A 27,301-nucleotide genomic window follows, 5' to 3' on the forward strand; every position below is an offset into this window, starting at 1 on the left:
GTTCGCATTTTTAATTTTGTAAAGCATTCCCGGTTGATATCTGGCATCTACAGTTTTAAGACCAATTTCCGGGCAGATGCTGCGGCTGCGAAGCAGGCGCAGGAGATGACGGTAGCTAATATGAAAAGTAATTAATAAAAATAAAGAGGAGGTTTATACCAAAATCCAGCTATCCCCGGCGCCCTAGTTTAGTAAAGCAGGCACTTCAACTGCATATGTGAGCCCAAATCAAAATCATATTGACCAGGTATTTGATGTCAGAATAATGGCACCTCAGTGGCCCATGGACTCTGGATAAAATCCAGAGAACATTAACCTAACTTCTAACTAACTTACTAAGACCCATTTTGTTATCAGCCTCACTTTGCCGGCCTCCGCTACCGAGGTCCGAATTTACCCGATTTGGGCTGCCTAGCAGCATGACCAATAGGTCACTGTCATCCCAGTATAATACCAGCGCAAGTTTACAATGTAAGATATGGTTCTCGTATACTTACCGGTGACTACAAGACAAAACGATGAACACGTGTGTTCGCTTTGTACCCTTATGTATTTGATGAAGCCGGTTTCTGTAGTTTTTGTCATCTTTGGCGGTAAGGCCCCTTGCGATGAGTCCGTTTTCACTATTGTGGCGGACATTTCACTCAAATGCATGCACCTGAACGAGGTACGGTACCCTGCCACCGAATCGTTCGGTCTAAACAGACCCCAAATGTAACTTTCGAAGCTAGACGAAATTTCATTTAACTGTAAGGCTGCAAAACTATCATTTCTACTTGGTCACCGCGATTAAAGCATGATTACGGTAAATGACACTTTGTTCGACCTTAAGCCGTTTAGCAACCGCATTGGTGCACTGCTGTCACTTCAGCGGTGCAGATTATAATCCAGTCTTGAAGGTGAGAGTGTTGGAATCTTGGTTGTGATGGAGAGAGCTCAAATAATTTGGTCAATACAGGATACTGCGATATCATCTGTATTAACACTTTGGTGCAGGTTGACATTCAATACAGTTAGGTTGTCGTTCTGCTGGCTACCTTGCATTCGGTGCGGCTAACTTTGTGTAAAACTTGATCAATCCATTTTGGGCCACGGAGGGGTCTCGATCGAGTGCATTCCGAAATCATGGCTGGGGCTGAGCGCGCGGTCCTGGTGCTTGCGGTGTCTCTTCCTCGCGTACAGCGCCACCCCAGCAATGCCGACGACTGCCACGACGCAGGCGATGACTACTAACAGCACCCCCTCCGTCCCAGTAGAGGAGCTCGTACTCTGAGAGCTGGCAAGAGACACTGCCTCGGTGCTATCCTCCGCACTGTACGACGTTGCTTCACTCGTACCTGCGGCGGCAGTTTGCGCAACCTGCTGGGCTTGTCCGTACGGTCCTTGCTGGCCTTGGTTGTACAGAGGCCTCGTCGTTGTTGGCGTTGGCGTCTTCGGCTTCCTAGTCGTCGGCGTTGGCGTCGGCGTCTTTGGCTTTTTCGTAGTAGGGGTTGGCGTGGGCGGCTTTGGCTGTTTGCGCAACCTGCTGGGCTTGTCCGTACGGTCCTTGCTGGCCTTGGTTGTACAGAGGCCTCGTCGTTGTTGGCGTTGGCGTCTTCGGCTTCCTAGTCGTCGGCGTTGGCGTCGGCGTCTTTGGCTTTTTCGTAGTAGGGGTTGGCGTGGGCGGCTTTGGCTTTTTTGTGGTAGGTGTCGGCGTGGGTGGTTTCGGCTTCTTTGTTGTTGGTGCGGGGGTCGGCTCGGGAGTGACGGGCTCCGCGGTCGTAGGCTGCGGCGTCACGGGCTCAGGGCTCGTAGGCTGCGGCGTCACGGGCTCAGCCGTGGTCGGCTCGGGCGTGACGGGCTCAGGAGTCGTAGGCTGCGGCGTCACGGGCTCAGCCGTGGTCGGCTCGGGCGTGACGGGCTCCGCGGTCGTAGGCTGCGGCGTCACAGGCTCAGCCGTGGTCGGCTCGGGCGTGACGGGCTCCGCGGTCGTAGGCTGCGGCGTCACGGGCTCAGCCGTGGTCGGCTCGGGCGTGACGGGCTCAGCCGTGGTCGGGTCGGGCGTGACGGGCTCAGGAGTCGTAGGCTGCGGCGTCACGGGCTCAGCCGTGGTCGGCTCGGGCGTGACGGGCTCCGCGGTCGTAGGCTGCGGCGTCACAGGGTCAGCCGTGGTCGGCTCGGGCGTGACGGGCTCAGAAGTCGTAGGCTGCGGCGTCACGGGCTCAGCCGTGGTCGGCTCGGGCGTGACGGGCTCCGCGGTCGTAGGCTGCGGCGTCACAGGCTCAGCCGTGGTCGGGTCGGGCGTCACGGGCTCCGCAGTCGTAGGCTGCGGCGTCACAGGCTCAGCCGTGGTCGGCTCGGGCGTGACGGGCTCCGCGGTCGTAGGCTGCGGCGTCACGGGCTCAGCCGTGGTCGGCTCGGGCGTGACGGGCTCAGCCGTGGTCGGGTCGGGCGTGACGGGCTCAGGAGTCGTAGGCTGCGGCGTCACGGGCTCAGCCGTGGTCGGCTCGGGCGTGACGGGCTCCGCGGTCGTAGGCTGCGGCGTCACAGGGTCAGCCGTGGTCGGCTCGGGCGTGACGGGCTCCGCGGTCGTAGGCTGCGGCGTCACAGGCTCAGGAGTCGTAGGCTGCGGCGTCACGGGCTCAGCCGTGGTCGGCTCGGGCGTGACGGGCTCAGCCGTGGTCGGCTCGGGCGTGACGGGCTCCGCGGTCGTAGGCTGCGGCGTCACAGGCTCAGCCGTGGTCGGCTCGGGCGTGACGGGCTCAGCCGTCGTCGGCTCGGGCGTGACGGGCTCCGCGGTCGTAGGCTGCGGCGTCACGGGCTCAGCTGTGGTCGGCTCGGGCGTGACGGGCTCAGCCGTGGTCGGGTCGGGCGTGACGGGCTCAGCCGTCGTCGGCTCGGGCGTGACGGGCTCCGCGGTCGTAGGCTGCGGCGTCACGGGCTCAGCTGTGGTCGGCTCGGGCGTGACGGGCTCCGCGGTCGTAGGCTGCGGCGTCACGGGCTCAGCCGTGGTCGGCTCGGGCGTGACGGGCTCCGCGGTCGTAGGCTGCGGCGTCACAGGCTCAGCCGTGGTCGGCTCGGGCGTGACGGGCTCAGGAGTCGTAGGCTGCGGCGTCACGGGCTCAGCCGTGGTCGGCTCGGGCGTGACGGGCTCAGCCGTGGTCGGGTCGGGCGTCACGGGCTCCGCAGTCGTAGGCTGCGGCGTCACGGGCTCAGCCGTGGTCGGCTCGGGCGTGACGGGCTCCGCGGTCGTAGGCTGCGGCGTCACAGGCTCAGCCGTGGTCGGCTCGGGCGTGACGGGCTCCGCGGTCGTAGGCTGCGGCGTCACGGGCTCAGCCGTGGTCGGCTCGGGCGTGACGGGCTCAGCCGTGGTCGGGTCGGGCGTGACGGGCTCAGGAGTCGTAGGCTGCGGCGTCACGGGCTCAGCTGTGGTCGGCTCGGGCGTGACGGGCTCCGCGGTCGTAGGCTGCGGCGTCACGGGCTCAGCCGTGGTCGGCTCGGGCGTGACGGGCTCAGCCGTGGTCGGGTCGGGCGTGACGGGCTCAGGAGTCGTAGGCTGCGGCGTCACGGGCTCAGCCGTGGTCGGCTCGGGCGTGACGGGCTCCGCGGTCGTAGGCTGCGGCGTCACAGGCTCAGCCGTGGTCGGCTCGGGCGTGACGGGCTCAGGAGTCGTAGGCTGCGGCGTCACGGGCTCAGCCGTGGTCGGCTCGGGCGTGACGGGCTCAGCCGTGGTCGGGTCGGGCGTCACGGGCTCCGCAGTCGTAGGCTGCGGCGTCACGGGCTCAGCCGTGGTCGGCTCGGGCGTGACGGGCTCCGCGGTCGTAGGCTGCGGCGTCACAGGCTCAGCCGTGGTCGGCTCGGGCGTGACGGGCTCCGCGGTCGTAGGCTGCGGCGTCACGGGCTCAGCCGTGGTCGGCTCGGGCGTGACGGGCTCAGCCGTGGTCGGGTCGGGCGTGACGGGCTCAGGAGTCGTAGGCTGCGGCGTCACGGGCTCAGCCGTGGTCGGCTCGGGCGTGACGGGCTCCGCGGTCGTAGGCTGCGGCGTCACGGGCTCAGCCGTGGTCGGCTCGGGCGTGACGGGCTCCGCGGTCGTAGGCTGCGGCGTCACAGGCTCAGCCGTGGTCGGCTCGGGCGTGACGGGCTCAGGAGTCGTAGGCTGCGGCGTCACAGGCTCAGCCGTGGTCGGCTCGGGCGTGACGGGCTCAGGAGTCGTAGGCTGCGGCGTCACGGGCTCAGCCGTGGTCGGCTCGGGCGTGACGGGCTCAGCCGTGGTCGGGTCGGGCGTCACGGGCTCCGCAGTCGTAGGCTGCGGCGTCACGGGCTCAGCCGTGGTCGGCTCGGGCGTGACGGGCTCCGCGGTCGTAGGCTGCGGCGTCACAGGCTCAGCCGTGGTCGGCTCGGGCGTGACGGGCTCCGCGGTCGTAGGCTGCGGCGTCACGGGCTCAGCCGTGGTCGGCTCGGGCGTGACGGGCTCAGCCGTGGTCGGGTCGGGCGTGACGGGCTCAGGAGTCGTAGGCTGCGGCGTCACGGGCTCAGCTGTGGTCGGCTCGGGCGTGACGGGCTCCGCGGTCGTAGGCTGCGGCGTCACGGGCTCAGCCGTGGTCGGCTCGGGCGTGACGGGCTCAGCCGTGGTCGGGTCGGGCGTGACGGGCTCAGGAGTCGTAGGCTGCGGCGTCACGGGCTCAGCCGTGGTCGGCTCGGGCGTGACGGGCTCCGCGGTCGTAGGCTGCGGCGTCACAGGCTCAGCCGTGGTCGGCTCGGGCGTGACGGGCTCAGGAGTCGTAGGCTGCGGCGTCACGGGCTCAGCCGTGGTCGGCTCGGGCGTGACGGGCTCAGCCGTGGTCGGGTCGGGCGTCACGGGCTCCGCAGTCGTAGGCTGCGGCGTCACGGGCTCAGCCGTGGTCGGCTCGGGCGTGACGGGCTCCGCGGTCGTAGGCTGCGGCGTCACAGGCTCAGCCGTGGTCGGCTCGGGCGTGACGGGCTCCGCGGTCGTAGGCTGCGGCGTCACGGGCTCAGCCGTGGTCGGCTCGGGCGTGACGGGCTCAGCCGTGGTCGGGTCGGGCGTGACGGGCTCAGGAGTCGTAGGCTGCGGCGTCACGGGCTCAGCCGTGGTCGGCTCGGGCGTGACGGGCTCCGCGGTCGTAGGCTGCGGCGTCACGGGCTCAGCCGTGGTCGGCTCGGGCGTGACGGGCTCCGCGGTCGTAGGCTGCGGCGTCACAGGCTCAGCCGTGGTCGGCTCGGGCGTGACGGGCTCAGGAGTCGTAGGCTGCGGCGTCACGGGCTCAGCCGTGGTCGGCTCGGGCGTGACGGGCTCAGCCGTGGTCGGGTCGGGCGTCACGGGCTCCGCAGTCGTAGGCTGCGGCGTGACGGGCTCAGCCGTGGTCGGGTCGGGCGTGACGGGCTCAGAAGTCGTAGGCTGCGGCGTCACGGGCTCAGCCGTGGTCGGCTCGGGCGTGACGGGCTCCGCGGTCGTAGGCTGCGGCGTCACAGGCTCAGCCGTGGTCGGCTCGGGCGTGACGGGCTCCGCGGTCGTAGGCTGCGGCGTCACGGGCTCCGCAGTCGTAGGCTGCGGCGTGACGGGCTCAGCCGTGGTCGGGTCGGGCGTGACGGGCTCAGAAGTCGTAGGCTGCGGCGTCACGGGCTCAGCCGTGGTCGGCTCGGGCGTGACGGGCTCCGCGGTCGTAGGCTGCGGCGTCACAGGCTCAGCCGTGGTCGGCTCGGGCGTGACGGGCTCCGCGGTCGTAGGCTGCGGCGTCACGGGCTCAGCCGTGGTCGGCTCGGGCGTGACGGGCTCAGCCGTGGTCGGGTCGGGCGTGACGGGCTCAGAAGTCGTAGGCTGCGGCGTCACGGGCTCAGCCGTGGTCGGCTCGGGCGTCACGGGCTCAGGAGTAGTAGGCTCGGGCGTGGTTGTAGCTGGCGTCGTCGTGGAAGGCATCGTCGTGGAAGGCGTGGTCGTGGAAGGCGTCGTCGTGGAAGGCGTCGTCGTGGAAGGCGTTGTCGTAGCTGGCGTGGTTGTAGATGGCGTCGTCGTAGCTGGCGTGGTTGTAGCTGGCGTCGTCGGGGAAGGCGTCGTCGTGGAAGGCGTCGTCGTGGAAGGCGTTGTCGTAGCTGGCGTCGTTGTAGCTGGCGTCGTCGTAGCTGGCGTGGTTGTAGCAGGCGTCGTCGTGGAAGGCGTCGTCGTAGTTGGCGTGGTTGTAGCTGGCGTGGTTGTAGCTGGCGTCGTCGTAGCCGGCGTGGTTGTAGCTGGCGTCGTCGTTGAAGGCGACTCCGTCACCGGCGACTCAGTTACCGGGGTCTCAGTCGTCGGTGATTCGGTCACTGGGGAATCCGTCGTAGGGGCTTCCGTCGTCGGAGTCTCCGTTGCAGGTGACAGTGTCACCGGAGACCCGGTCGCCGGACTCTCTGTTGCCGGCGATTCGGTCACCTCCGGGGATTCGGTAGCCGGATTCTCGGTCGTGGGGGCTTCCGTTGAGGGAGACTGCGTTGTCGCGGGGGGCTGTGTAGCAGGAGACGCTGTTGTCGGTGACTCGGTCTGCGGTGCATTGGTTGTCGGCGCCTCCGTCGTGGCCGGCACCTCTCCGCAATCGTACAGCTCCGTCAGCGTCGTGGTCTGCGAGAACCAGCTCTCGTCATAGTCCTCGTTGCCGTCGAACGCGGAGCTCGTGTCGATGCTCTCCACGACGTCGTCCTCTCCGTCGTACTCCCATGTCGGGCAGGTATTGTCGTCCTCCTCCGTCGGCACGGTAGCTGCCGGGGTCGCTGCCGGCGTGCCGCTGCCGCTGTCACCGCAGCCAATAGACGGCAACACACAACCCCAGGTGGATCCTGTGACGATCCGGCACTCGGCGTCCTCGGGCGCCACGCAGGAGGACCCTTCTACGAAGGACGGGAGGTAGTCGTGGCAGTCGGCCACCGCTACGTCGCCCCGCAGGGGGCAGGCCGTGCCCTCCGGCGCGGCGCCCGCGCCAGAGCACAGTGCGCCGCGGGCCTCCGACAGCGAGTAGGTGGCATCGCCGCACACGCTCACGTCCGCAGCGGTGGCGCATGCTGCGCCCAGCGCCGCGAGGCTGAGCACGAGCGCGAGTCGCATGCCGCCGGATTTCGAGGATTCCGCGGCCGAGTGGCAGCTACGCGTCTGAAAGGGAAGTGGTGGCGTCGAAGCGACTGGCACGCTTCCATCACGACGAACATGTGGGCATCGTTTACTGTGACTGCAAAAAAGGGAGATGAGCGCTCGAACGGCCAGCTGACCTGAGACCTTATACTGCTGAGTCGGGCCTTGAAACGTGGAAGTACGGGCTTAGGCTTTTGAGACTTGATATCGTGTCGTTATAGATATCAAGGTATTGCACCATTTTAGACAGGTATGTAGAGGCGACTACGTTATGCGCATAATGCGGTAAACTTTGCAGCGACATAGCGGGGTCGAAGCGGAGCTCCATGCTGGCCCAGGAAGATCGCGACCATTTTCGGGGCTTGCCGAGTGACCCGACCGCTAATTACGTGGTTGCACCGGGAAGCTGCCGCGCTTGTTGACCCAACAATGTTGGGTCGGTATCGGGCAGCCATGGCCACGGAAATCTGGCAATTGCACGGGCCGTGCTCGGCACGGGTGTGATATCTGAGTTTCTGTCGGCATGATCAGTCCGATCAGTCAGTCAATTGACGGGGCACTTGACAGGCATGACAGGGAGGTGTCTATGGGTACAGTCTAGCAATACTGCCACGCTGGACCACGGCAAGATCCAGCCAAGTTGAGCAGGAACTCGTCTCTGATCGGATGCATCGGTTCGGAGGCGCTGGACGGGAAGCGTTGGGACAAATGCCCCCCAGCTGGACGCCTTGGCCACAAGGTGAGACTGTCCTTTTGATGAAATGACTGGCCCCGCCGCGACAACGAAATGGTCACTTGCCGACCCGGCAGTAATGAGACCAATGGCTAAAGTAGCCTTCAACGAATGATGAAAGATAAGCCATTCGTGATGCCCCCCCCCCCACACACACACTCTTGAATGCAACTTCAACTCGAGTTGTGGGGGTCCACCTTGTCCTTCAATGAAGGACCTCCTTCATGCATCGCGTGTGAATCTGTCACCGTGCGTGTTATGCTGCTCATCAGTAGTGGGCGCACATTTGTGGTGCGGCAGCTTCTCGATTCATATCGACAGTCTCTTACTTGAACACAGGTGTGCCAATTCCGCTTTCAACCCTCGAAGCTTTCCAGCCTGGAATACAGGAAGGCGATTGTAGGCTATAAATTGAAGCAAAAGACTCGGGGCGTCCAAGCTGGTCTCAACGATTCGAGATGTTGGTACGTGTCCAGGACCAAATCTTGAGCCCGTAGTGAAGGCCGTCCCTTTCATCCGTCCGCGTTTTCATTATTGCGTGCGTGCCGAACTCGGGATATCGTACGTATCGTCTTCGCTTACGACGCCACCGACAACTGCAACAAGACTACACAATCCGCACCTCTTCCTTCCGATTGAATTGGTAGTGCTTCGGGACTGGCGAGGAAGTCCCCGCTACACCGTGTAATTCTAGGTAAGTACTTATTGTACTTCGAAGTACACCCGAATGGTGCTGCAAGGCAATTTGTTTCGCTTGGTGTCAATAGTAATGCAGAACAATCAAACAGTTCCGGGTCAAGATATGCAAAGTGGTTTTCTATCATGGACCAAACGTAGCGGATGTGTATTGTATATACGATAAAGGACTCTTGTCTGAACTCTTAGTTGAACGGCTTCTTACAGGTACCAGCTCAAATGCCCCAACGCATGAGCAAGATGAGCCGGTGGGTGCTCCGACTTCCGCTTACTCAGGAATATCGTTCAAGATGGACGAGATGGAGCCGCGCCTACCGTTGCGGTGGGTAGTGGTCGACGGTCTTACGCATGCGACCCCAGCGCCCGTATCTCGTCCCCGTCCGTATCGTCGATCCCCACGCAAACGTCTCTCAGGCACGCTTTGGCTGCGCAGGCGGCTCATGGACGGCAGCTCCTCGTGGCGAGGGATCTTAATGGGAGGCGGTTGGTGTGCGTGCAGCCCGAATGACGGCTTGCGCTTCTTTGACCGAGAGCTCTGCTTCGCGCCAGACACCTCGTCCTCTGGGTCTTTTGCAGCTTCGGTCTTGGCAGCGGCCTTGGATTTCTTGGACCTCGTCTTTCTGGTGGTGGTGGTAGTGGTAGTAGTGGTGGCCCGAACTTCGTTTGAAGCGGCGTCAACAACGTCGTCAGCAGAATCGTTATCCTTGGCGTCTTTTTTGCCATGGTCACTGATCTTGTCATTGTCGGACGGTATCTCGGCCGGCCCCACCATCGTATCGGTGATCTGAGCAATGGGGAACTCGTCCCTGACGCCGTTGAGCATCAGCGGCTCCATCTTGATGGGGATCTTGGTGTCCGTCTGAGCCTTGCGACTCTTCTCGTTCGGGTTCTGGATCACAGCCGATAGCTCCTCACGCAAACCGGCAATCTGCGCTTGGAAGCGCTTGCGCTCAGCTCCAGCTGCGTTCCCCACTAGAACTTGGAGCGACGTGATGCGGTTTACCAGACTGCGAATGCGTCGGTGCGGCCACCGCACGAGTCCATTGCGGCGGCAGATCTTCTTCATCAGAGTAATGCATACTCCCAATTCCTTGGCCACCACCGCCATCGGCTTATTGAAGTGCGGACGCAGCTCATTGAGCGTCAGCTCCTTCACGTTCACAACACCCCCGGTGTGCGGCATCGGCGGCATCATGTGCTGCTTCACCAGGCTCGTCGGACTACCGCTCGGCGCCAGGTACAGACTCGGATCTCCCGAGATCATAAGGTCACTGAGACTCACTGCTGTGGGCGTCGTGGGGTAGCCACCAGCGCCGTTTGGGGACTGCTGCATCATCATCTGATGAGGACTTATCGCCATGGGCGCTCCCGACATGTACAGCGACGACAGTCCGGCGCCGTGGATGGGGGACATTTGCAGGGGGAGGCCGTGCTCCAGTTGTTGCTCCAGTTGCTGTTGTTGCTGCTGCAAGTGGAGGTGCTGCTGATGCTGCGCTTGGAGCTGCATGTACGGCGTCACGAGCCCCGTCGCGCCGCCGCCCAGAGGGTCCAGCTGGCTCGTCGGCTGCGTCAGCAGCGCGTACATGTTCTGCGGGGCTTCGTAGGACCAGGCGTCCGAGATGAACCGTGAGTCGAACTGCAGGTCCTTCATGACGGTGGGCGACACGGGCGAGACCGAGTCGCAGCTCATGTTGGGCATGGGCAGGCCGTCGCTGGGCTTGGGCAGCCCGGCGTCCTCGAGGCCCGCGCCGAGGCTGCTGGTCTGCACCACGGTGGGCGCCGTCTCCACCTTGAGGCTGGAGCCGCCGGGCGTCGTGGGCTTGGTCCGCAGCGGCTGCATACTCGGGTCCGGCCACGGTCTCGAGACGTCCACGGGCGCGGGCTTGCTCTCCTCCGGGGCCTTGGACGCCGACTCGACGCGCGGGCTGCTCTCGGGCTCGGGCACCTCCAGCTCGGGCGCGCGCTGCTGCTGCATCTGGGCCGCCATGGGGCTTCTGGTCTCTGTCTACCTCCTCGCACGTAGCAGTGGACGCGATGAATGGCGCATTTCCATCGCTAGCCTGCGCCGCAATAGGAGAGAAGAGGAGAAAATAGAAGGAAATCTTTTTCCGGCCGATGTCGGTGGCAGCAGTCCGATTGTGGTTGCTATCCCCGAAAGCGAACTCGCCCCTTTCATTTGACTTGGTGTTTGTACTGCGCATTGCATAGATGCGCCGGTCGGGTCCGTGTACAAACAAGGTCACAGACTGCACACAGGTTGAACCTGCGACCCTTCAGGGCACGCAAGCTGATTGGCCGACGACGGTCCAGAGATCTTTTCAAAGATCGCGGCGGCCAGATGGCTTCACCCGCTCGCATCGCCTCGAGGCACGCTTGGCTATGGCGGCGTGCACGACCGCCATAGCGCTATTATACCGTGCCTGCAAAGCTGCGCGCCGCACGCTGCACGCAGACGCCGCCGTTCGTCTGCAGTCTCGGGGCGCGTTCATAGATCGTGCGCGGCGGGGCTGTCCTTCAAAGATATATGGCTTCAAGCCGACGACGACTAGCTAGAGCGCGCTCCATGGCGACTGGAGCTCTGAAACGCTCGGCTCTCTTGGTGAACGGCGCAGTGGCGAATGCCGCATCGGATAAGTGCGTACAGTCCGCCTGTACTCTGCTGCCATTGCGAGCGCTACAGCTTTCGTCGTAGGTCAATCGTGTCTGAACCAGCTCGTAGGTGGAGGAGGACCACCAGAACTGTGGAGAAGCTCGGATTCGAGTTGGCCGTGGGCACAGCAGGCGCAGTCTCCGCTTCTGCGGTTCACGATGGTCCGCTGGAAGCAGCTGTGGCCGCACAATATGGCGTCACGTGCCAGACATGGACTCCATGGTCGAGGGCTGGATTTTGGTCCGCTCCCGTCCTCGGGCCTGGGCGCCCCGAGTTCCGCGCGCTACGTGGGAACAGAGTATCGACAAGCGGGGCGTGGATATTGGCCGGCATCAGTTCAGCGGTCTGCTTCTTGCAAGCCCAAGGGTTCGTGGCCACGGGATCCCCTGGCCAAAGTTTCAAATGCTGCTGCTCAGCTGAGGGCGGACCGACTCGGTCCGCCGTGCAGTTGACCTGCATCTGCAAGGCTGTGCTCCGAACGTGCTCGGCGCTGCCATGTTTGTCCTCGGCGCGGGGGCACGCCGGGGCATTTGACCCATTAGTTTGCAACGGCCGCTTGAGAAAATCGGCCATGCGATGGCTACGAACTCCCGAGACCGGATGGCGGTGTCGTCTACAGAGCGGTCTCCAAGTGTCCACAGTGGCACGCTGGTTCAGTGGAGCCATCCACGTCAATGTGGACTCGGAGCAACGGAGATCTCAGCGAGTGCCGGGCTCCGCAACGCGGTAGATGCAACAACTTGTAGCAGGAGACCAAAGTGGGAACGTTCTTGACTTTGTGGGGAAGTTATACACTGCGACACGCTCGCCGCGAGCAAGCTCGCTCAAATCACCTCTGGCGACAGTTCAGCACCAATGGTGTGCACTGCGCGGCTCGCTCCGGGCGGAGCCGCGGCCTTCCCCCTTCGCCCACGGCCGAGTCGCGCGTGGCGCTTGGCGGCCAAGCTCTCGACTCGAGGCGGCGCTTCCTTCCAGAAAACTTTGATGTCGTGGCTGGGCAGGAGCTCCAACTTCGGAGCTCGGAGCGAGCTGCACTTGTCGTAGCAGAAACGAGTCGCCACCTGCTCGCTCTATGCCGATGTACATACATCTGATTGACCCCGTCCCCGCCGGCGCGGCAGTTGGGGCTCGGCTCGGAGCGGTAGCCACTGACTCCTTGCCGGCCCTCAACTCAATTGCCAACCTGCTCCGTGCACCACACGGAGGCCCATGCCATGCCCAGCGGCGTCAGTGCAGGCAGCTCCTCCTTGCCCTCGTCCTTCTCGTCCAGCGAGCACAAGAGCGACTCGAGCTCCGTCAACAGCCAAGTGCTGCTGCCGCAACCGTCGAGCGCAATCCCGCCGGCGACAGCCGACCAAGTGATCGAGCTCTCCGTGTCGTCCGAGGAGCTCGCGAACTGGAGACGCAGACACCAGCAAGCTCAAGCGGAACCCATGCCATGGCCCGGTCGCACGCGCAGCGTCTTGCGTCGGTACTCGCCGTTGGTCCCACCTGCGGCGTTGCTCATCGCGTTGGTGGTGCTGCTGGTGCAAGACCTCGCGAACGCTGACTCATCGGATTTGCCTCGTGATAGCTCCACCGTAACGGTGATGCACTGGAGCACGTGCGAGCTGGACAACGTCGTCGCCAATGCCTACAACCTATCGGCGCAGTGCGCAACAGTGACGCTGCCGCTGTGCTACGAGGGCGTCTGCGAGACTGAAGACAGCAACGCCAACATCAGCGTGTCCTTCAAGCGGATTCCTGCTATCGGAGCTAGCGCCACCAGCGTTAGCGCGCAAACCGTTTGGTATCTCGCTGATCGACCGGACCTGCAAACCCGCGAAGAGGCCGAGTTGCAGATGACGCTCCTGTACGAGGAGCTCCGCGGCGAGGTGGACATTTACACGCTGTACTTACGGGGAACAGGGAACAGCACTGCGTTGAGTTGCAACGCATCGGATGGATTGCCGTTGCAGTCGGCCATTTTTGCGAGGAATGGCGGCGTCTTGGATTCCAGCGACGTCCAGGACTGCGTCAGTCGGCTACAAGAACTAGGGTACACAGTTCTCGGCGCGTTTTCGCTTGCCTGTGCTTCTCGAGATGTCGAGGAGATCATCACCCAGTTTCAGCCCGATGCAGAAGCCGTGGTCTACGCTCTTGGTTATGGCACACTTGTAGCCCAGCAGCTCATGCAACGTGGAGTCTCGCAGATCGTTGGCTACGCTGTAGACGGAGCACTAGGAACATCCGCAGCAACTTCGCCATCTTACCAAGTGTCCAGAAGTGATGAAGCCTTTGGAGAGGTGGCCGCCGATTTCATCACATGGTGTCAATCTGACGCAAATTGCTCCAGTATGTTTTCCGACGTAAGCGCTACCACGACGCTCGACACCACACTTGTAGAGGTGTATACTCGCCTTGACGCTGATCCCGCCTCCCTGTGCTCCAGAGTTCTACTGGATGCGGATACAAGTGGAAACACAAACTCCGCTACGAACAGCACGACGCCGCCATCTTTACTGCTGCGCCAATTGCTCGGACTGATGATGGAAAGCACGACTCTATGGCCGTTTATACCAGTAATGGCATACCGCTTCCACCGGTGCGGATCTGAAGACCTCGCAGTGCTTACGGAGTTTGTAAACAACACATTTGAGACCGACGACGGCAACGAAGACACACCAGATCTGCTATATGCCATCCAGGCTTTCAGCGAGCTGTGGGAAGCACCGTCACCGAACCAGGGAGAGCTCACGGAGCGGTTCGCTGGCGCAACGATCAGTTCCGGTCGGGTGTATACGCAATTGCAGGCCTACTGCTTATTCACCGGTGATAATTCATCCGATGCCTGCTCAAACGCCTTAGCTTCAGCGTCGAATTCCTCGGTGGTCGGAGACACGCTCTCGTACACGACGACTAACTTGACGAACGCCAGCGCAACCGCGATTTCCCCCGACTCAAGTGTACTTATACTCAGCGGAGGGCTTGACGTGATTTCACCTCCCAAGTACGCAACTGCGGTTTTTGATGCGCTTCAGACAGATAGCAAGGCCCTGCTTGTGGTCCCCAATGGCACGCATGACGTGATCCAGACGGCCCTGCTATCGAACGGCACTGCATGCGCCCGCCGCGTATTGGCATCCTACGTGCGGAGTTCGGGTAACTTAAGCGCATACGATGCGTCTTGCATGGCCGACCTGCCCGTGTCGAGCCTGGCGATCTCCAACACGTCGAGTCTGCTGGTGCTCGGCGTGGAGGACGCGTACGATGGCGTTCTCGTGGCCACAAACAGCAGCAGCAGTAGTACCAGTGGCGGAAGCAACGGCAGCAGCGGAAGTTTGGAAAGTGCCGGATCCTCGGGCTCAGCTCTTGATGAGCTAAACCGACGTATCTCGGCGCTGGAAAGCTCCCGAGATCGCTACAAGATGACGCTTATCGTGGTGGCGAGTGTGCTGGGGGCTTTGATCATCGGCAGTGCGGTTACTATGATTTGCCGGCGTCACCGCAAGCAACAGCTCGCCAGTGAGGAGGCCATGCTGAGACGTATGCGTGGCGACGAGGAGGACGAGGTGGAGCTGATGCGCAGTATTTACCTGCTCTCCAGCTCCCCCAGCAGCGGCAGACGGACGGAGGCCGCGCTACCACAATGAGGTACGACCCGGACGCGGACTCTTGACTGTACGAAGGTACTAGTATTTAACATAGAGATAGAGACTGGAACAGTAGTTTAGCCTTAGTAGTGTACAATATGCAATACATTTGCGAGGAAGGTTTTTGCCAGTTGCAGGTTAGCCGCTTGGTCATGGACCCTGCAAATCTACTCAACACGCACGATTACGCACTAAAACTTCAGAATTGAAGTGCGCTAATTGAGGCCCTTGTTCAGGTGCCAGTACACGTTCTTAGTGTTTCCCGGGCTAGGGTTTCTAGTTTGGACCAAGCATTTTCAGGACGTGTGCTACGGCTTGTCCAAGTGGGTCGTCTCCTGGACTAACGCCGCAATAGCGAGATTCGGGCACCTTGGAGATGGTAATCCACCGCTCCCGCAGCACACGTACCGTATTTCGCATGTAGAAAGCTGCACATGATGTTCACAACAGAAAACATACCTTTAAAAAACGATGTGCATCAAAATATGTATTGTAGAAGAAAGCTACACCACAGCTTCGTCAAGAATGACATTGCGGTCGAAGTCTTGAGTTTGGTCGACCGCCTTGGCCACTGGCCCTACTAGCGATAGGTTCTGCAGCTCTGCCACCAGCGACGCGGCGGCGAGGCACTCCTCGTTGAGGTGTAAGTCGCATTTCTTGTATCCATTCGCGATGGTGTCGGAGCTCAGGCTCTCCCAACTAGCGCGAATCCAATGGCACATCCCGGCGCGGCCTGGTGGAGTCAGCTTAAACTTGGCTTCCGCGTCGCGCGGCTGCATCAGTTGCCGCTGGATGTCCTCGAGCCAAAACCTGCGCAGCCAAGTCTTGAACGGATGATTCCATGCTACGTCTGCAGGCTGGCAAATAGACGTAGCATGGGGAGGCACCTTCAGCAGCACCACCCTGATAGATGCAGCGTAGACCAGCACTTCAGCGGTCCAGTGGCCGCTGAAGTCATCCCAGAGGAGCAGCACGGGCTCTGCATGCGACGTGCGGTGACCAACGTGAAAATGTAGGAACCTTAGCGAAAGATCACTGTTCCACCAGCCTAAAAAGAAAAACAATAATAATACAAGAAAATGAGATAAATCCTTTTGAGCAAGTAAAAAAAAGAATGGTAGTTATCAAAGTGCATCTCATATGCCGGTGCAGCTTTCTACATGCGAATACGGTATCCTGCCAAGCATTGATTGGCCAGGGCAGAAGGAAATCGCCTCGTCCTTGCTCATTGATTCCTAGCACAAATGTGCCAGCGCTGGAACACCAGATTTTAGTGTTCTGAAAAGTGGTGTTCTTGGAACAAAAGGGTACATTGTACCGGTTTTTGTTAGCCAATCAAATGCCTCAGCAATTGGAGCTTAGTACATGTGCCAGCACTTGAACCAGGGCCTGAAGGTCCAGGATACAGTTCGGCGCATTGTGCCCGGTGTCGGTCGGGCAAGACGCACGCACGTGCCGGCAATACCCGACTCGGCATGCTGTCTGCCTGCTTCGCTGACAGCACTTTCGAGTTGGGCGTCCGCCAAACGCGTGGCGATGATTGAGATTACTGGAGGTACAGTAGAAGGATCTTTACTGCGGGTTGAGTTGAATGGCGCAACTCTAATCGTGTGCACGGATACTCTCCCTCTCCGATTGCATGATGCAAGGCCTGCATGCATCAGCGCCGTCGAGCGATGTTCCATGTGCTGCATTCAGCTCGAGGACTGGAATTGGGTCGCTGCATCACCAGAAAAACACGCCGACCAGAGATCATCCCCGTCGCGTTACTGCAGGGATCGACAAGCCATCCCCACAGATCGGCAGCGCGAATAACTGCACATGAAACTCATCAAAATGCGAACATGAGTCTCAAAGTCGCGTTGGTGGCGGAGGGCAGCAACGGCGGCTTGCCCGCGAGCGAGCCGCGGGGAAATGTTCGGTGATCCCCGACGTTGACGGTCTCCTTTGGCACATCTGGCGCGGGAACACACTTGGCTTTCGTATGGAGCGTTCCCTCCTGGCTGTTTTACAGGGGCCCATAGACTGGCAGTCTGCCACCGCCCCCATCACAATGGTGGGCACGCCCGGGAGGGAGCGAGCATGCTGCTCACACTGAGCGAGCTCTTCAGGCTGAAGTCCGAACCATCAACTGCCGCTTGTCGAGGCTAGGCCCAGCGCGTTCTGTGAGTGCAGTGAGGCTCCATGCTGGCAGTGATCCCGCTGGAAAATCGCAAAACTGAAGCCATGTATGGTACGCGCATACACCTGTCATATCCGATATGAGAATGGGTACTGTAGCCATGTCGAAAAAGTGCAGGGCTTGACTCCCTTTACTTTTTTCCGGTGTAGGCGCGCGAGCCTCGACTAGGGCTACAACCGACAGCTGCAACACGTAGTGGGTGCATTTTACCGCTCAATGGTTAAGCTCCTTGATACTGTTCCTTTAAGAAGTTAAACGGGAATTCTGCCTAATAGTTTCTCTTCGTTTTATCAGCTCCGAAACTAAGCGGAAGTACAATTCGATGCAACCAAAGACTTGTCGTCCACCACTCACGACTTCCGCGAGTATTACTTGCATATGTTAAGTTAATATACCAGTGAAAGTGATCCCCTTTCGGCGCAGACTGGCGCGTAGCGGAGATCTTAGCTGTTCAGTTAACATGAGGCCTTAAAATTAAACCAAAAACTGCGCAGTTTATTGAGACCCGATGGATAGCGGAGACTTTGGCCAAGCAGCTCAGTTCGGCGGCAAAATGCCGTGCACCTGGTAAGGCCTAACGCACCGGAAACGCGCTGTCCCCAGCTCAAGTCAAAAGGCAAAAACCGGCTGGCAGATTTAGGGTCTCAATTTTTGGGTCGTGCGCCTGGCCGTGTGCGCCCCTTTCTCCGCTTGATACAGATCGCCTCGGCGAATTACTTTGCCTCCCCAATCACTTCAGAAACTACGAGGAGAGCAGCAAGCGCCGGCTTCCGTGAGCCCATCGCCGCGCCGACCCCTGCATCCTCCTCCTGCTCCTTCTCCTCCTCGCTCCCTCCCATCCGCCCTTCCGCCCACCATGATGGCCTGGCCGGAAGAGCCGCAGCCGCGCAACGGCAACGGCGGCGGCGACTGGCCCGACGCCGAGCTGCTCGAGTCCGCCAACTTCTACCCGGTGGACGGCGGCGACGAGCGCGCGCAGCACGGCGCCAACAACTTCCTGAGCGCTGCCCAGGGCCAAGGCGTTCCGCAGGCCGGACTCACGTACTCGGCGTCCTGTCCGTCCTTCTCGGGGCTGGACGACGCCGACGACCTCATGGGCGGCGCGAACGCCGGCAACGGGCTCATGTCCTTCCCCTTCGGCTCGCAGGAGCCGCTCATGGATGCCATGGGGCCCGTGGAAGACGCGCCGTTCCCCGGGGACAAGAGCTTCGACATGCTGCTGCAGTTCCAACAGGACTACCAGGACGCGTCGCAGCGCCAGTTCCCGCACCAGCAAGTGATGGGGCCGCCCATGGACATGGTGCAGCAGCAGCCGCAGCCCATGGCCGGAGGACGACGCGGATTCCACGGCTCCCAGTCGTTCACCAGCTTGTCCAGTATGGAGTCCGAGTACAACCGCATGAACGGTGCGTGTACATCTACTGTGCACTGAGATGCAATGCCACTGTTGATGCAGAGCTAATAATTTTGTATTTGTGGTGGATGCAGCCAATAGTAAGCGGAAGAAGGGCTCCGAGCGCTGGATGAAGCTGCAACGCCACAAGTCGTTTGACTCCACCACGCCCATTTCCGAGCCTTTCAACTTCGACCCGAATGCGACCTTTGGTGCCGCTGCTTTGAGCTCGTCGAACCCCACACCTGACCAGCTTCTGCAAGAGTGCGCTCAAGTGATAAACTATATTCTAGGTGATGTTGCCGCTTTACTAACGCTGTTATTATGCTTGCAGACCGCCCGACAGCGACATGATCGGATTCTCTATCGACGAATTCTCAATGCCATCCGATGACCCGAACTGGCCCCCGGTCGCTTACGGCTCGGCGCCGAGCGCAATCGGTGGGAGCTACATGCAGCAGGCCCACCAGAAACGTCACCAGCAGCAACAGCAGCAGCAGCTTCAACAAGCTTCATTGCAGTCGATTACTGACACCAGTGCCGATAACTCGGTCTCCTCGTCGGCGGAGGTTGAACCGGCATCTGAGCTGGACATGCTCCTATCAGAGAACGAGCGCGCGAATCTGTTCGATGCTATCCGTGATTTCGAGTCGCCTGGTGCTACGATTGACCCCATCGACGCGCAGCCTTCGCCCGAGCAACCACCTCAGCAACCAAACCAGGTGCCGCCACCGATCGAAACGAAGGGACAGAGCGGTACTCCATCGATCAGCAAGAAGAAGACGACGGCTAGCCCTCCACTATATCCTGGCACCCAGAAGAAAAGCCCGCATGGAGCACCGCGGCAGCTCTCATTGGACTCGTCATCTTCAGCTCCTCCCGCGGGTATGCCGCCGTCTGGATGCGTCCCCATGCGAACACGTTTGCACCAGATTTTGATTCATTCCGTGCAAAACTCGGACGCCGGATCGTCGCTATCGTCTTACGAGCGTAACTACCTGATGCAGTCGCCGTTGTTTTTCCCAGCCAAAGCTCCCGAAACCGCGGGATCACTGTGGCTGCTGCTGCATTCTGCGCAGTGCGAAAGCGGATGTGAGATTAATGGTTGCAGCGTTATGCGTCGCGTCTTGAATCACTGTCTGGGATGCGAGTTGATGGTGGGCAAGTGCAAGCAGCCGTGCAACGACGCGAAGGCGATGCTACTGCACTACGGCTCCTGCAACAGCAAGGGCAGTATGCACGGCCGGTCATGCTCAGTGTGCTGGAACCTGTTGGAGATTGATTATTCCCACCAAGCGCTTAACAACGGCAATGGCGGACGCTCCGGTGGACACACTCCGATGAACACGCCGTCTTCGTTCGTGTCGACGTCGCCCTCCCCGCACATGGGTACTTCGCCACTCGTGCCGATGCCCATGAGCGGATCCCCCGCGTATCGGTCGCCATCGAGACGGTCGACAAGTAGCTCTGGCTCATCGACCAAGCACGTGCCCATCCAGCCCAACCCGCTCCCGACGGCATCGAACCCGATGGGACTCATGGGCGCCCTGCCTCCCCACTTCGGGTACTCGCTTTCGTTGTACTTGGAGCAGACGTCGGCCCCGTTCCGCGCGGAGGTCAAGTCCCGTGTCGAGAAGCGCGTGACGGCTGCTGCAGGCCAAGACTTGCTGCAGCACATGCAGAAGAAGACGCGGCTGCGTAGTCTGGACGACCTCCGCTCGGAGGCGCGGACGATCGTGCTGGGCGAGATGGAGCGGGAGCTGCACCTCCACATGCAGGCGTACAACTGGGCCAACTCAACCGCCGGCGGCAGCTTGCCCGAGGGGGCCTCGCAACTCCCTCCGTACCTGCTCAACTTCTCGGTGGCAGGATTCGGCGCGTTCCAAGCGCAGCAGGCGGCGTTCCAGGCAGCCGTGGCCTCGGGGTCGTCGCTGCCACCTGCTGCGCCTTCAACTTCGCCGCCGGTGGCAGCTCGGCGATCCGGGTCCTCGAAGCTGGCGCCAAGCGGTAGTCCGCCCAAGGTTCCTGCGTGCGACAAGTAACTGAGTGACGGGGTTTTAGAACTGCCATTGTTGTTGCTGTGATGTAAGAGGTAGGTAGGTAGGTAAGGTGGGGGTGACCATTTTTTAACGGAGTCCATGCAGCTAATTTATTCCGATCTAAAAAGTTTTTTCTCGCTCATTGGATTAAAAACCTATTCTCTCATGCCCCCATTGGAAGAAAATAGTCTTCAGCCAGATACCGTATCGCTCGCTATCTGCGGCAGTTCAAGATGCTGCGGACAAAGCTGATCTCGCATGCGCCTCGCCTGGCGCGCGCCCTGAGCGCCTCCCGCGCGCTGCAGACGGAGTACGACTACCTGGTGATTGGTGCCGGCAGTGGTGGAATGGCCAGCGCGCGTCGTGCTGCCAGCTACCCGGGAACGCGCGTGGCAGTTGTGGAGCAGTCGCGGCTGGGCGGCACCTGCGTCAACGTGGGCTGCGTGCCCAAGAAGCTCATGTTCATCGCCGCGGACATGAGCCACAAACTGCACCACGACTTTTTGCACTATGGATTCGAGGACGAGGAGACCGGGGGCCACTTGGGGCAGCGGACGCACTTCGACTGGCCCAAGCTCAAGGCTCGTCGTGACGCCTACGTGCTGCGCCTAAATGGAATTTACGAAAGGTGGGGAGCAGCACCGAGGGGTTGCTGAAGTAGCAAAGGCTATGGACAAACCGTGTTGATGGAGTGGGGGACTCATGATAAGTTTCTTTTTGCTTGGTTGCAGGAACCTGGCGAATTCCAAGGTGGCCCTGATCCGCGGCTCGGCCAAGTTCAACGACAAGGGGAATGTGGAGGTGGACGGCAAGGAAATCCTGGCAAAGAATGTGATGATTGCTGTTGGAGGCAAGCCGCTGATCCCCGACATTCCAGGTGCGTGGTTACTCGAGAGGCTGGGGATTTATTTAGTCGTCAGTTGGTTAACGTGGACATGGTGCTTGGACAGGCAAGGAGCTGTGCATCGACTCGGACGGGTTCTTTGAGCTGGAGACGCTGCCGAAAAAGGTGGCAGTCGTGGGCGCTGGTTACATTGCTGTTGAGCTGGCTGGCGTGCTCAACGCGCTCGGCTCGGACACGTCTATCTTTTGTCGCAAGGAGGGCGTGCTTCGCTCGTTTGATGTAAGTTCAATGCACGCGTGCGTGGCGCAATCGTGCACCCCAGGCTTCTTACCTTCCTTCGTGATTCTAGGACATTGTGCGCACCACGCTGGAAGACGCCATGGCAAAGGATGGTGTTCACTTGCGGCCTCACAGCAATATTGCCCGGGTCGAGAAGGCGGACGATGGCACCAAGACCTTGGTGTTGGCCGACGGTTCGGAGTACAGCGGTTATGATGTTGTGATCTACGCTGCTGGTCGTGTGCCGCTGACGTCGAACCTGCAGCTCGACAAGGCAGGCGTCGACACGGACAAGAATGGTTTCATCCAAGTGAACGAATTTCAGGAGACGTCCAACAGCAAGGTGCTCGCCGTGGGTGACGTCTGCGGCACTCCTGCGCTGACCCCCGTCGCCATCGCCGCTGGACGGAGGCTCTCCGACCGCCTGTTTGGCGGCATGAAGGACGCCAAGGTCTCGTACGAGAACATCCCGACGGTCGTGTTCAGCCACCCTCCCATCGGCACGATCGGCCTGACCGAGGAGCAGGCTCGGCGCAAGTACGGTGACGATGAGATCAAGGTGTACACGAGCCGCTTCGTGAACATGTACTATGGCCTGATCAACGAGATGGACGAGGCGACGGGCGAGCCGAAGGACAAGCCCAAGACGGCCATGAAGCTCGTCTGCGCCGGCAAGGAGGAGAAGGTCGTGGGCCTGCACATGATTGGCATGGCCGCCGACGAGATCCTGCAGGGCTTCGGCGTGGCTGTCAAGATGGGCGCCACCAAGGCCGACTTCGACAACTGCGTCGCGATCCACCCCACGGCCGGCGAGGAGCTCGTGACCCTGGCGCCTTGGGGCCTCAGCGGGCGCGGCTGACGTTGAAGCAAGCTGCTTCAAGCGACCGACCGCCTAAGCAAACTGCGACGCGGATAGAGGACCGGAAACTGTGAATCTAACTCGGCCGAGAGATTCCGCTGACGTGTTGTAGTTGAAGTGTCCGGTCGTTTTTTTGGAGTTGCATTCGTGAATCTCTTTTTCTTTCGGCTCGCTACTACAGTAGTTATTATGAGGCGGGTCGTGCGGGGCGATGACCAAAGGATGGCACCTGCAGCAGGGAGCAGGGCAGGGTGCAGCCATGTCGTTACGCGGTCGTGGTGACGTCGCCTGCAGCGACATACCATATTGCGATCGCCGACGGCGGTTTGGCCCCTACCCCAGAGAACGATTCTCAGATGATACTTTCGGTTCGTACACTTGGTTTTTGTATGTGCGCTTCAACTTGCATGCACCCGACACGTCACTGCATCTGACTCCTCGGACTCCATCGTCATTCCCCCATTGAGCTCCTCCCCCGCAGCCCCCAGCACTTCGACCCCGCCGCCATGGCAAGCGACAAGCGCCCGATCCTCTCCGGCAAGCGCGCGCGCAGCCGCAGGAAACGCGCGGCGCTGCGGGCCGCCAACCGCGCCACCATGTCGCCCACGCCTGAGTGCGACAGCGACGAGGACGCCAAGCGCAAGCTCCAGGAGCGCAGAGACTCCAGCAGGAGCAGCAGCAGTGGCAAGGCCACCTCGCAGAGCGAGACCGAGGACGACGGTCTCGTGTTCGTGTGCCGCCCCACGATGCCCGACTTCTGCTCCGTCTTCCTGCCGCGAGGCGAGGAGCCGGCCCACAGCCGCGCGCGCAAGCTGCAGCTGCAGCCGTCGGACTGCAAGACGTTCACGGTGCACATCCCGACCTTCCAGGAGACGTGCGAGGGGTTTGTCACTTACACGCTGGAACTGACGACGTGCGACCAGCCGCACCACACTTTCCAGCTCGAGCGCCGCTTCTCCGAGTTCGTGGCGTGCGCGGCGGAGGTCAACGCGCAGCTCGCGAGTGGCTTTGGAGTGCGCTGCTGCGCCGAGCTGGAAGATGACGAAGAGAGCAAGGACGCAGACGACGCCTTCCAGTGGGAGCTGCCGGCCAAGACGTGGTTCCGCGTGACCCAGCACAGCGCTCTAGAAGAGCGGCATGCACAACTCGAGCGGTCGCTGGAGACGCTGCTGCTGCAGCGAAATCGTCGCATCTGCAACCTGCCCGTGCTGCGCGACTTCCTCATGCTCGACATCTTTGGCGTGCAGGTGGCGGAGCAGAAGAACCTCGAAGCGGCGGCCCAGTTCGAGTGATGAAGCCGACCGCTGCAATGAACGCTAGTCACCAACACAAATTCAAGCGCAAGCGCTACCAGAACGACAAGAAGCGAACCAGCGAGCATTGCGAGTCGGACGCAGCCAGCCAGCCAACCTGCTTGGTCTTTTCATATTTTATTCACGCCGGTCCGGTCCAGGCCGAGACGACCGAGACCAACTCTCAACTCCTAGACGAGAAAAATAGCATACACACGTAGAAACTCACCCCCAGCGTGCTCACGAGGCATCAGAGTTTGCCAGCGGGGCACCCATTATAAAAAAATGTTCACCAAATACAATACAGCAGGGTAGGCTTTTGAAGTATCCTGTACTGCAGTGCAAAGCAAATAGCTCGACGAGATACGAAAGCATTTTGCAGCTTAAACGGAGCATGAACATGAGGAGTACTGTACGCCTCTGCTGACATCACGTCAAGCACACGTGATTGTTTTCATTTTCAAGCGGTCTGTGTCGCTCGGCAATTTCTATTCACGAGTGCATTTTGTTTTTCTCGCCTACATGTTCCTATAATACTCCAGGGTATGAAAGCCACTGCTTGCAGAAGATGAATACATCGCCGCGCACAACTCTTAGGGACAAGTATCGTCACCCTCTTGTGCGAACGCCGACGCTTGCCATTCACGCAAACCGCCATCAACTACCGATCCAGAATCCTTATCAACTGTGTAGGTTGGTGTCTGCAACTTGCAGCCTGCAGGACGAAAAGACTAATCGATTACATGTAACCGCGTGACGAATTCGAACTGCATCTCTACCTGATGGCCGAAGCCACTTGCCGCGTGGATACTCCCGAGCACCAACCATTGTCGATCCTGTAGCTGATCCCCAACATCAACCATCGTATCGTGGATATCCTGTAGGTGATCCTCACATTCCGAATCCGGTTTTTCGGGCAGTTCCTGCTTGAAGCTGCATCCGGCTGTCCAACGAATTGGCACAAGACAGTCGCGACGATCGCGTGCAGCACGACCAGGACCATCAAGTGAAAAGTGAAGCTACCCAGCCAGCAAGTGCATTGCATGCAATTGTGCAGCGGTAAACTATTGTTTAGATGCCTTTCAACACGCCCATGAGAAAATTCCGGTGTCCGGCGCCAAGTGTCTCCCTTTTCTGATCTTCATATGGATACGAGTATGGAATCGCGTCTTCCGTCCGGAAGCAACCGCCCCATGAAACAGCAACACGCGATTTGTTTGCCCGCGGTTTTCACTGGATGCCAAGTGCGTCATTCCCCAATTCCTCGCCCAAGCAGCCGCGCACTAATGGCCTCGACGTCGTCCCCGTGGGTGGTGCTCAAGTTCGGCGGCACGAGCGTGTCCACCGCCGCGCGCTGGCGCTGCATCTGCGAGCAGATCCGCTCGCACCTCGAGGCGCCGTCGGCCCCGCGCGTGTGGGTCACCATCTCGGCGCTGTCCCAGATCACCAACAAGCTCACGCGCGCGCTGGCGCTGGCCAGTGAGCGCGGCAGCGACCACATGGAGCTGGCCACCAACATCGCGCTGCAGCACTTCGCGCTGGCCTACGAGGTGGGGCTCCTGCCGGCGCTGGAGGGCGTCGAGGGCAGCGTGGAGCTGCACGACCGCTGGCAGCAGCTCTGGCTGGACAGCGTGCTGAGCCACGGCGACGACGGCTCGAGCTTCTCCACGTCCCCCATCGACCCGCTGCTGCCCAAGGAGCTGCACCCGCTGCTGGAGGAGCTCAAGAACCTCGTGCGCGTGCTGGAGGGCATCAAGCTCACGGAGGAGGCATCGCCCCGCATCCAGGCGCGCGTGCTGGCCTTCGGAGAGCTGCTGTCGACCCACCTGGGCCGCTGCATCATGGCCCACAACGGCCTCACGTCCGTGGAGAGGGTGGACGCCAGAGACCTGCTCGTGAGCGATCCCTCCAGCGCCAAGTCCGAGGAGGACCGGTACCTGCAGGCCGAGGTAAACCCCCGTCTGGACCGCGAACAGGCCGAGAACGCCGCGCACGGCAAGCGCGTGGTGCTCACGCAGGGATTTATTGCCAGCACGAGCACGGGAGCCACCTGCGTGCTCGGCCGCGGAGGCAGCGACACGTCGGGCTCGCTCTTCGCGGCGCTGCTGGGCGCCGAGAAGTACGAGATCTGGACGGACGTGCACGGCATGTTCACGACCGACCCGCGCTACGTGCCCAACGCGCGGCTGATCAAGAGCCTGGATTACCGTGAGGCGCAGGAGCTGGCGGCCATGGGTGCCAAGGTGCTGCACCCGCGCTGCATCATCCCGGCGCAGTGGGGTAAGGTGCCGCTTGAGATCCGCAATACGAACGACCCGACCGGCGCCAAGACGGTGATCCACCCGGCCACTGAGTCCGACAAGGCCCAGCACGGCAGCCCCAAAATCCTGGCTGTGGTCAAGCGCCAGAACATGACGACGCTCAGCATCACGGCCTTCGACATGTACAACACGTCGGGCTTCCTGGCCAAGGTGTTCACGCCGTTCGAGGCGTGCGGCATCTCCGTTGACCTTATCGCGACGTCGCAGTTTTCCGTGACGGTGACGCTGGACCACATCCCCGGCGGCGTCGAGGGCGCTCCGTTCCAGCAGCTTCTGGAGGCATTGAACGAGCACTCGAAGGTGCGCGTGTTCGAGGACTGCTCGGTCGTCTCGATCGTGGGTCGCGGACTGCGCAAGGCCCTCGCGGAGCTCGGCTGCGTCTTCAACGTGCTCGAGAACTACGACGTGTTGCTGCTTAGCGAGTCTGCGGAAGACTTGAACCTGTCCTTCGTGCTGCAGCAGAAGGAGGCGGACGAGGTCGTCGCTCGCATGCACGGCTTCTTCTTCCCCGGCGACGACCAGGTGTCGCCTACTGCTGCGAAGGCTACATCGACGGCAGGAGGTCTGCCGCCGCTTCCTCCTCACCCGACCACACCTACTGCTGCGTCTAATGGCGAGGCAAGTGCTGCTGTGCCGCCTGCTCCGATCAACACCGTTTTCCAGCAGGCAACCATCCGTCGGTCGCCTTCGCGCGACTTGCTGTTCGGCCCCACGTGGCAGAACTTGCTCGATGCTACACAGTCGAACAAATCAGCTTAAGCAAAGGCTGGCCGGTGGACCCGCAACGTATACCTGGTCGGTTGTATTTCATGTACGTAGATAGAAGCCCCTCGACTGCTCTCGAAAGCACCATTCGCGTGGCAATAGAAAACATACACAATGCATCTCAATATGTTTCCTCTCTCACGATTCGCAAGTAAGCTTAACACTCTACGCGTCACTGTCGCTCTCGTCGTAGTCATCGTCCTCTTCAACCTGTAATGCCTGCGCGTTCAGTGTTGTTGGCATTGGCTTGTCTTCGCTACGGCTTTCAGCTTCGGCGCCGTCGTTTTGTATCCGTCCCTTATCAGCGAGCTCCGTTTTCTTAGTTGTAGAAGACGCTGTTGCTGTTGCCTTTGTTGCTTTAGTTGTCCTCGCTTTCTTGGTCGTTGGCCTGGACACAGCAAAGAATTATCAGCAACAACTTCCGACGATGCACTTGCAATTGACGCAACTCACTTTTTGGCTGCTGTCTTCTGTGTCCGCCTCTTGCCGCGAGCGGGTTTGTGGTACTTCGCGTCGCTCTCGT

General features: G+C 60.6%; 8 protein-coding genes across 8 annotated transcripts; 5 read left to right on the top strand and 3 right to left on the bottom strand.

Moving 5' to 3' along the window:
• Positions 1–6,739: 6,739 nt before the first annotated feature.
• PHYSODRAFT_503652 (hypothetical protein) lies at positions 6,740–7,069 on the bottom strand (the record flags this gene model as incomplete). The annotated part of the gene is made up of 1 exon (XM_009527308.1): positions 6,740–7,069. A coding segment is annotated over one exon (330 nt), but the record flags the coding sequence as incomplete, so codon positions are not given.
• Positions 7,070–8,645: 1,576 nt separating this feature from the next.
• Positions 8,646–10,509, bottom strand: PHYSODRAFT_350997 (hypothetical protein; the record flags this gene model as incomplete). The annotated part of the gene is made up of 1 exon (XM_009527309.1): positions 8,646–10,509. One exon carries the CDS (start codon positions 10,507–10,509, stop codon positions 8,791–8,793), a length of 1,719 nt encoding a protein of 572 aa, XP_009525604.1. The 3' UTR covers positions 8,646–8,790.
• Positions 10,510–12,386: 1,877 nt separating this feature from the next.
• On the top strand, positions 12,387–14,804 carry PHYSODRAFT_299966 (hypothetical protein; the record flags this gene model as incomplete). Its single annotated transcript, XM_009527310.1, has 1 exon — positions 12,387–14,804. The coding sequence occupies one exon, from the start codon at positions 12,387–12,389 to the stop codon at positions 14,802–14,804; it is 2,418 nt and encodes an 805-aa protein (XP_009525605.1).
• A 644-nt stretch (positions 14,805–15,448) lies between these two features.
• PHYSODRAFT_415493 (hypothetical protein) lies at positions 15,449–15,784 on the bottom strand (the record flags this gene model as incomplete). The annotated part of the gene is made up of 1 exon (XM_009527311.1): positions 15,449–15,784. A coding segment is annotated over one exon (336 nt), but the record flags the coding sequence as incomplete, so codon positions are not given.
• A 2,058-nt stretch (positions 15,785–17,842) lies between these two features.
• PHYSODRAFT_345951 (hypothetical protein) lies at positions 17,843–20,421 on the top strand (the record flags this gene model as incomplete). The annotated part of the gene is made up of 3 exons (XM_009527312.1): positions 17,843–18,392; positions 18,475–18,643; positions 18,714–20,421. 3 exons carry the CDS (start codon positions 17,843–17,845, stop codon positions 20,419–20,421), a joined length of 2,427 nt encoding a protein of 808 aa, XP_009525607.1.
• Positions 20,422–20,583: 162 nt separating this feature from the next.
• PHYSODRAFT_254571 (hypothetical protein) lies at positions 20,584–22,400 on the top strand (the record flags this gene model as incomplete). The annotated part of the gene is made up of 5 exons (XM_009527313.1): positions 20,584–20,622; positions 20,724–21,046; positions 21,150–21,295; positions 21,369–21,541; positions 21,612–22,400. 5 exons carry the CDS (start codon positions 20,584–20,586, stop codon positions 22,398–22,400), a joined length of 1,470 nt encoding a protein of 489 aa, XP_009525608.1.
• A 506-nt stretch (positions 22,401–22,906) lies between these two features.
• PHYSODRAFT_502527 (hypothetical protein) lies at positions 22,907–23,692 on the top strand (the record flags this gene model as incomplete). The annotated part of the gene is made up of 1 exon (XM_009527314.1): positions 22,907–23,692. The coding sequence occupies one exon, from the start codon at positions 22,907–22,909 to the stop codon at positions 23,690–23,692; it is 786 nt and encodes a 261-aa protein (XP_009525609.1).
• A 1,286-nt stretch (positions 23,693–24,978) lies between these two features.
• Positions 24,979–26,772, top strand: PHYSODRAFT_498898 (hypothetical protein; the record flags this gene model as incomplete). Its single annotated transcript, XM_009527315.1, has 1 exon — positions 24,979–26,772. One exon carries the CDS (start codon positions 24,979–24,981, stop codon positions 26,770–26,772), a length of 1,794 nt encoding a protein of 597 aa, XP_009525610.1.
• Between the last annotated feature and the right edge of the window lie 529 nt (positions 26,773–27,301).

This window comes from Phytophthora sojae (assembly GCF_000149755.1).
Source record: "Phytophthora sojae unplaced genomic scaffold PHYSOscaffold_4, whole genome shotgun sequence".
Classification (NCBI taxonomy): Eukaryota; Oomycota; class Peronosporomycetes; order Peronosporales; family Peronosporaceae; genus Phytophthora; species Phytophthora sojae.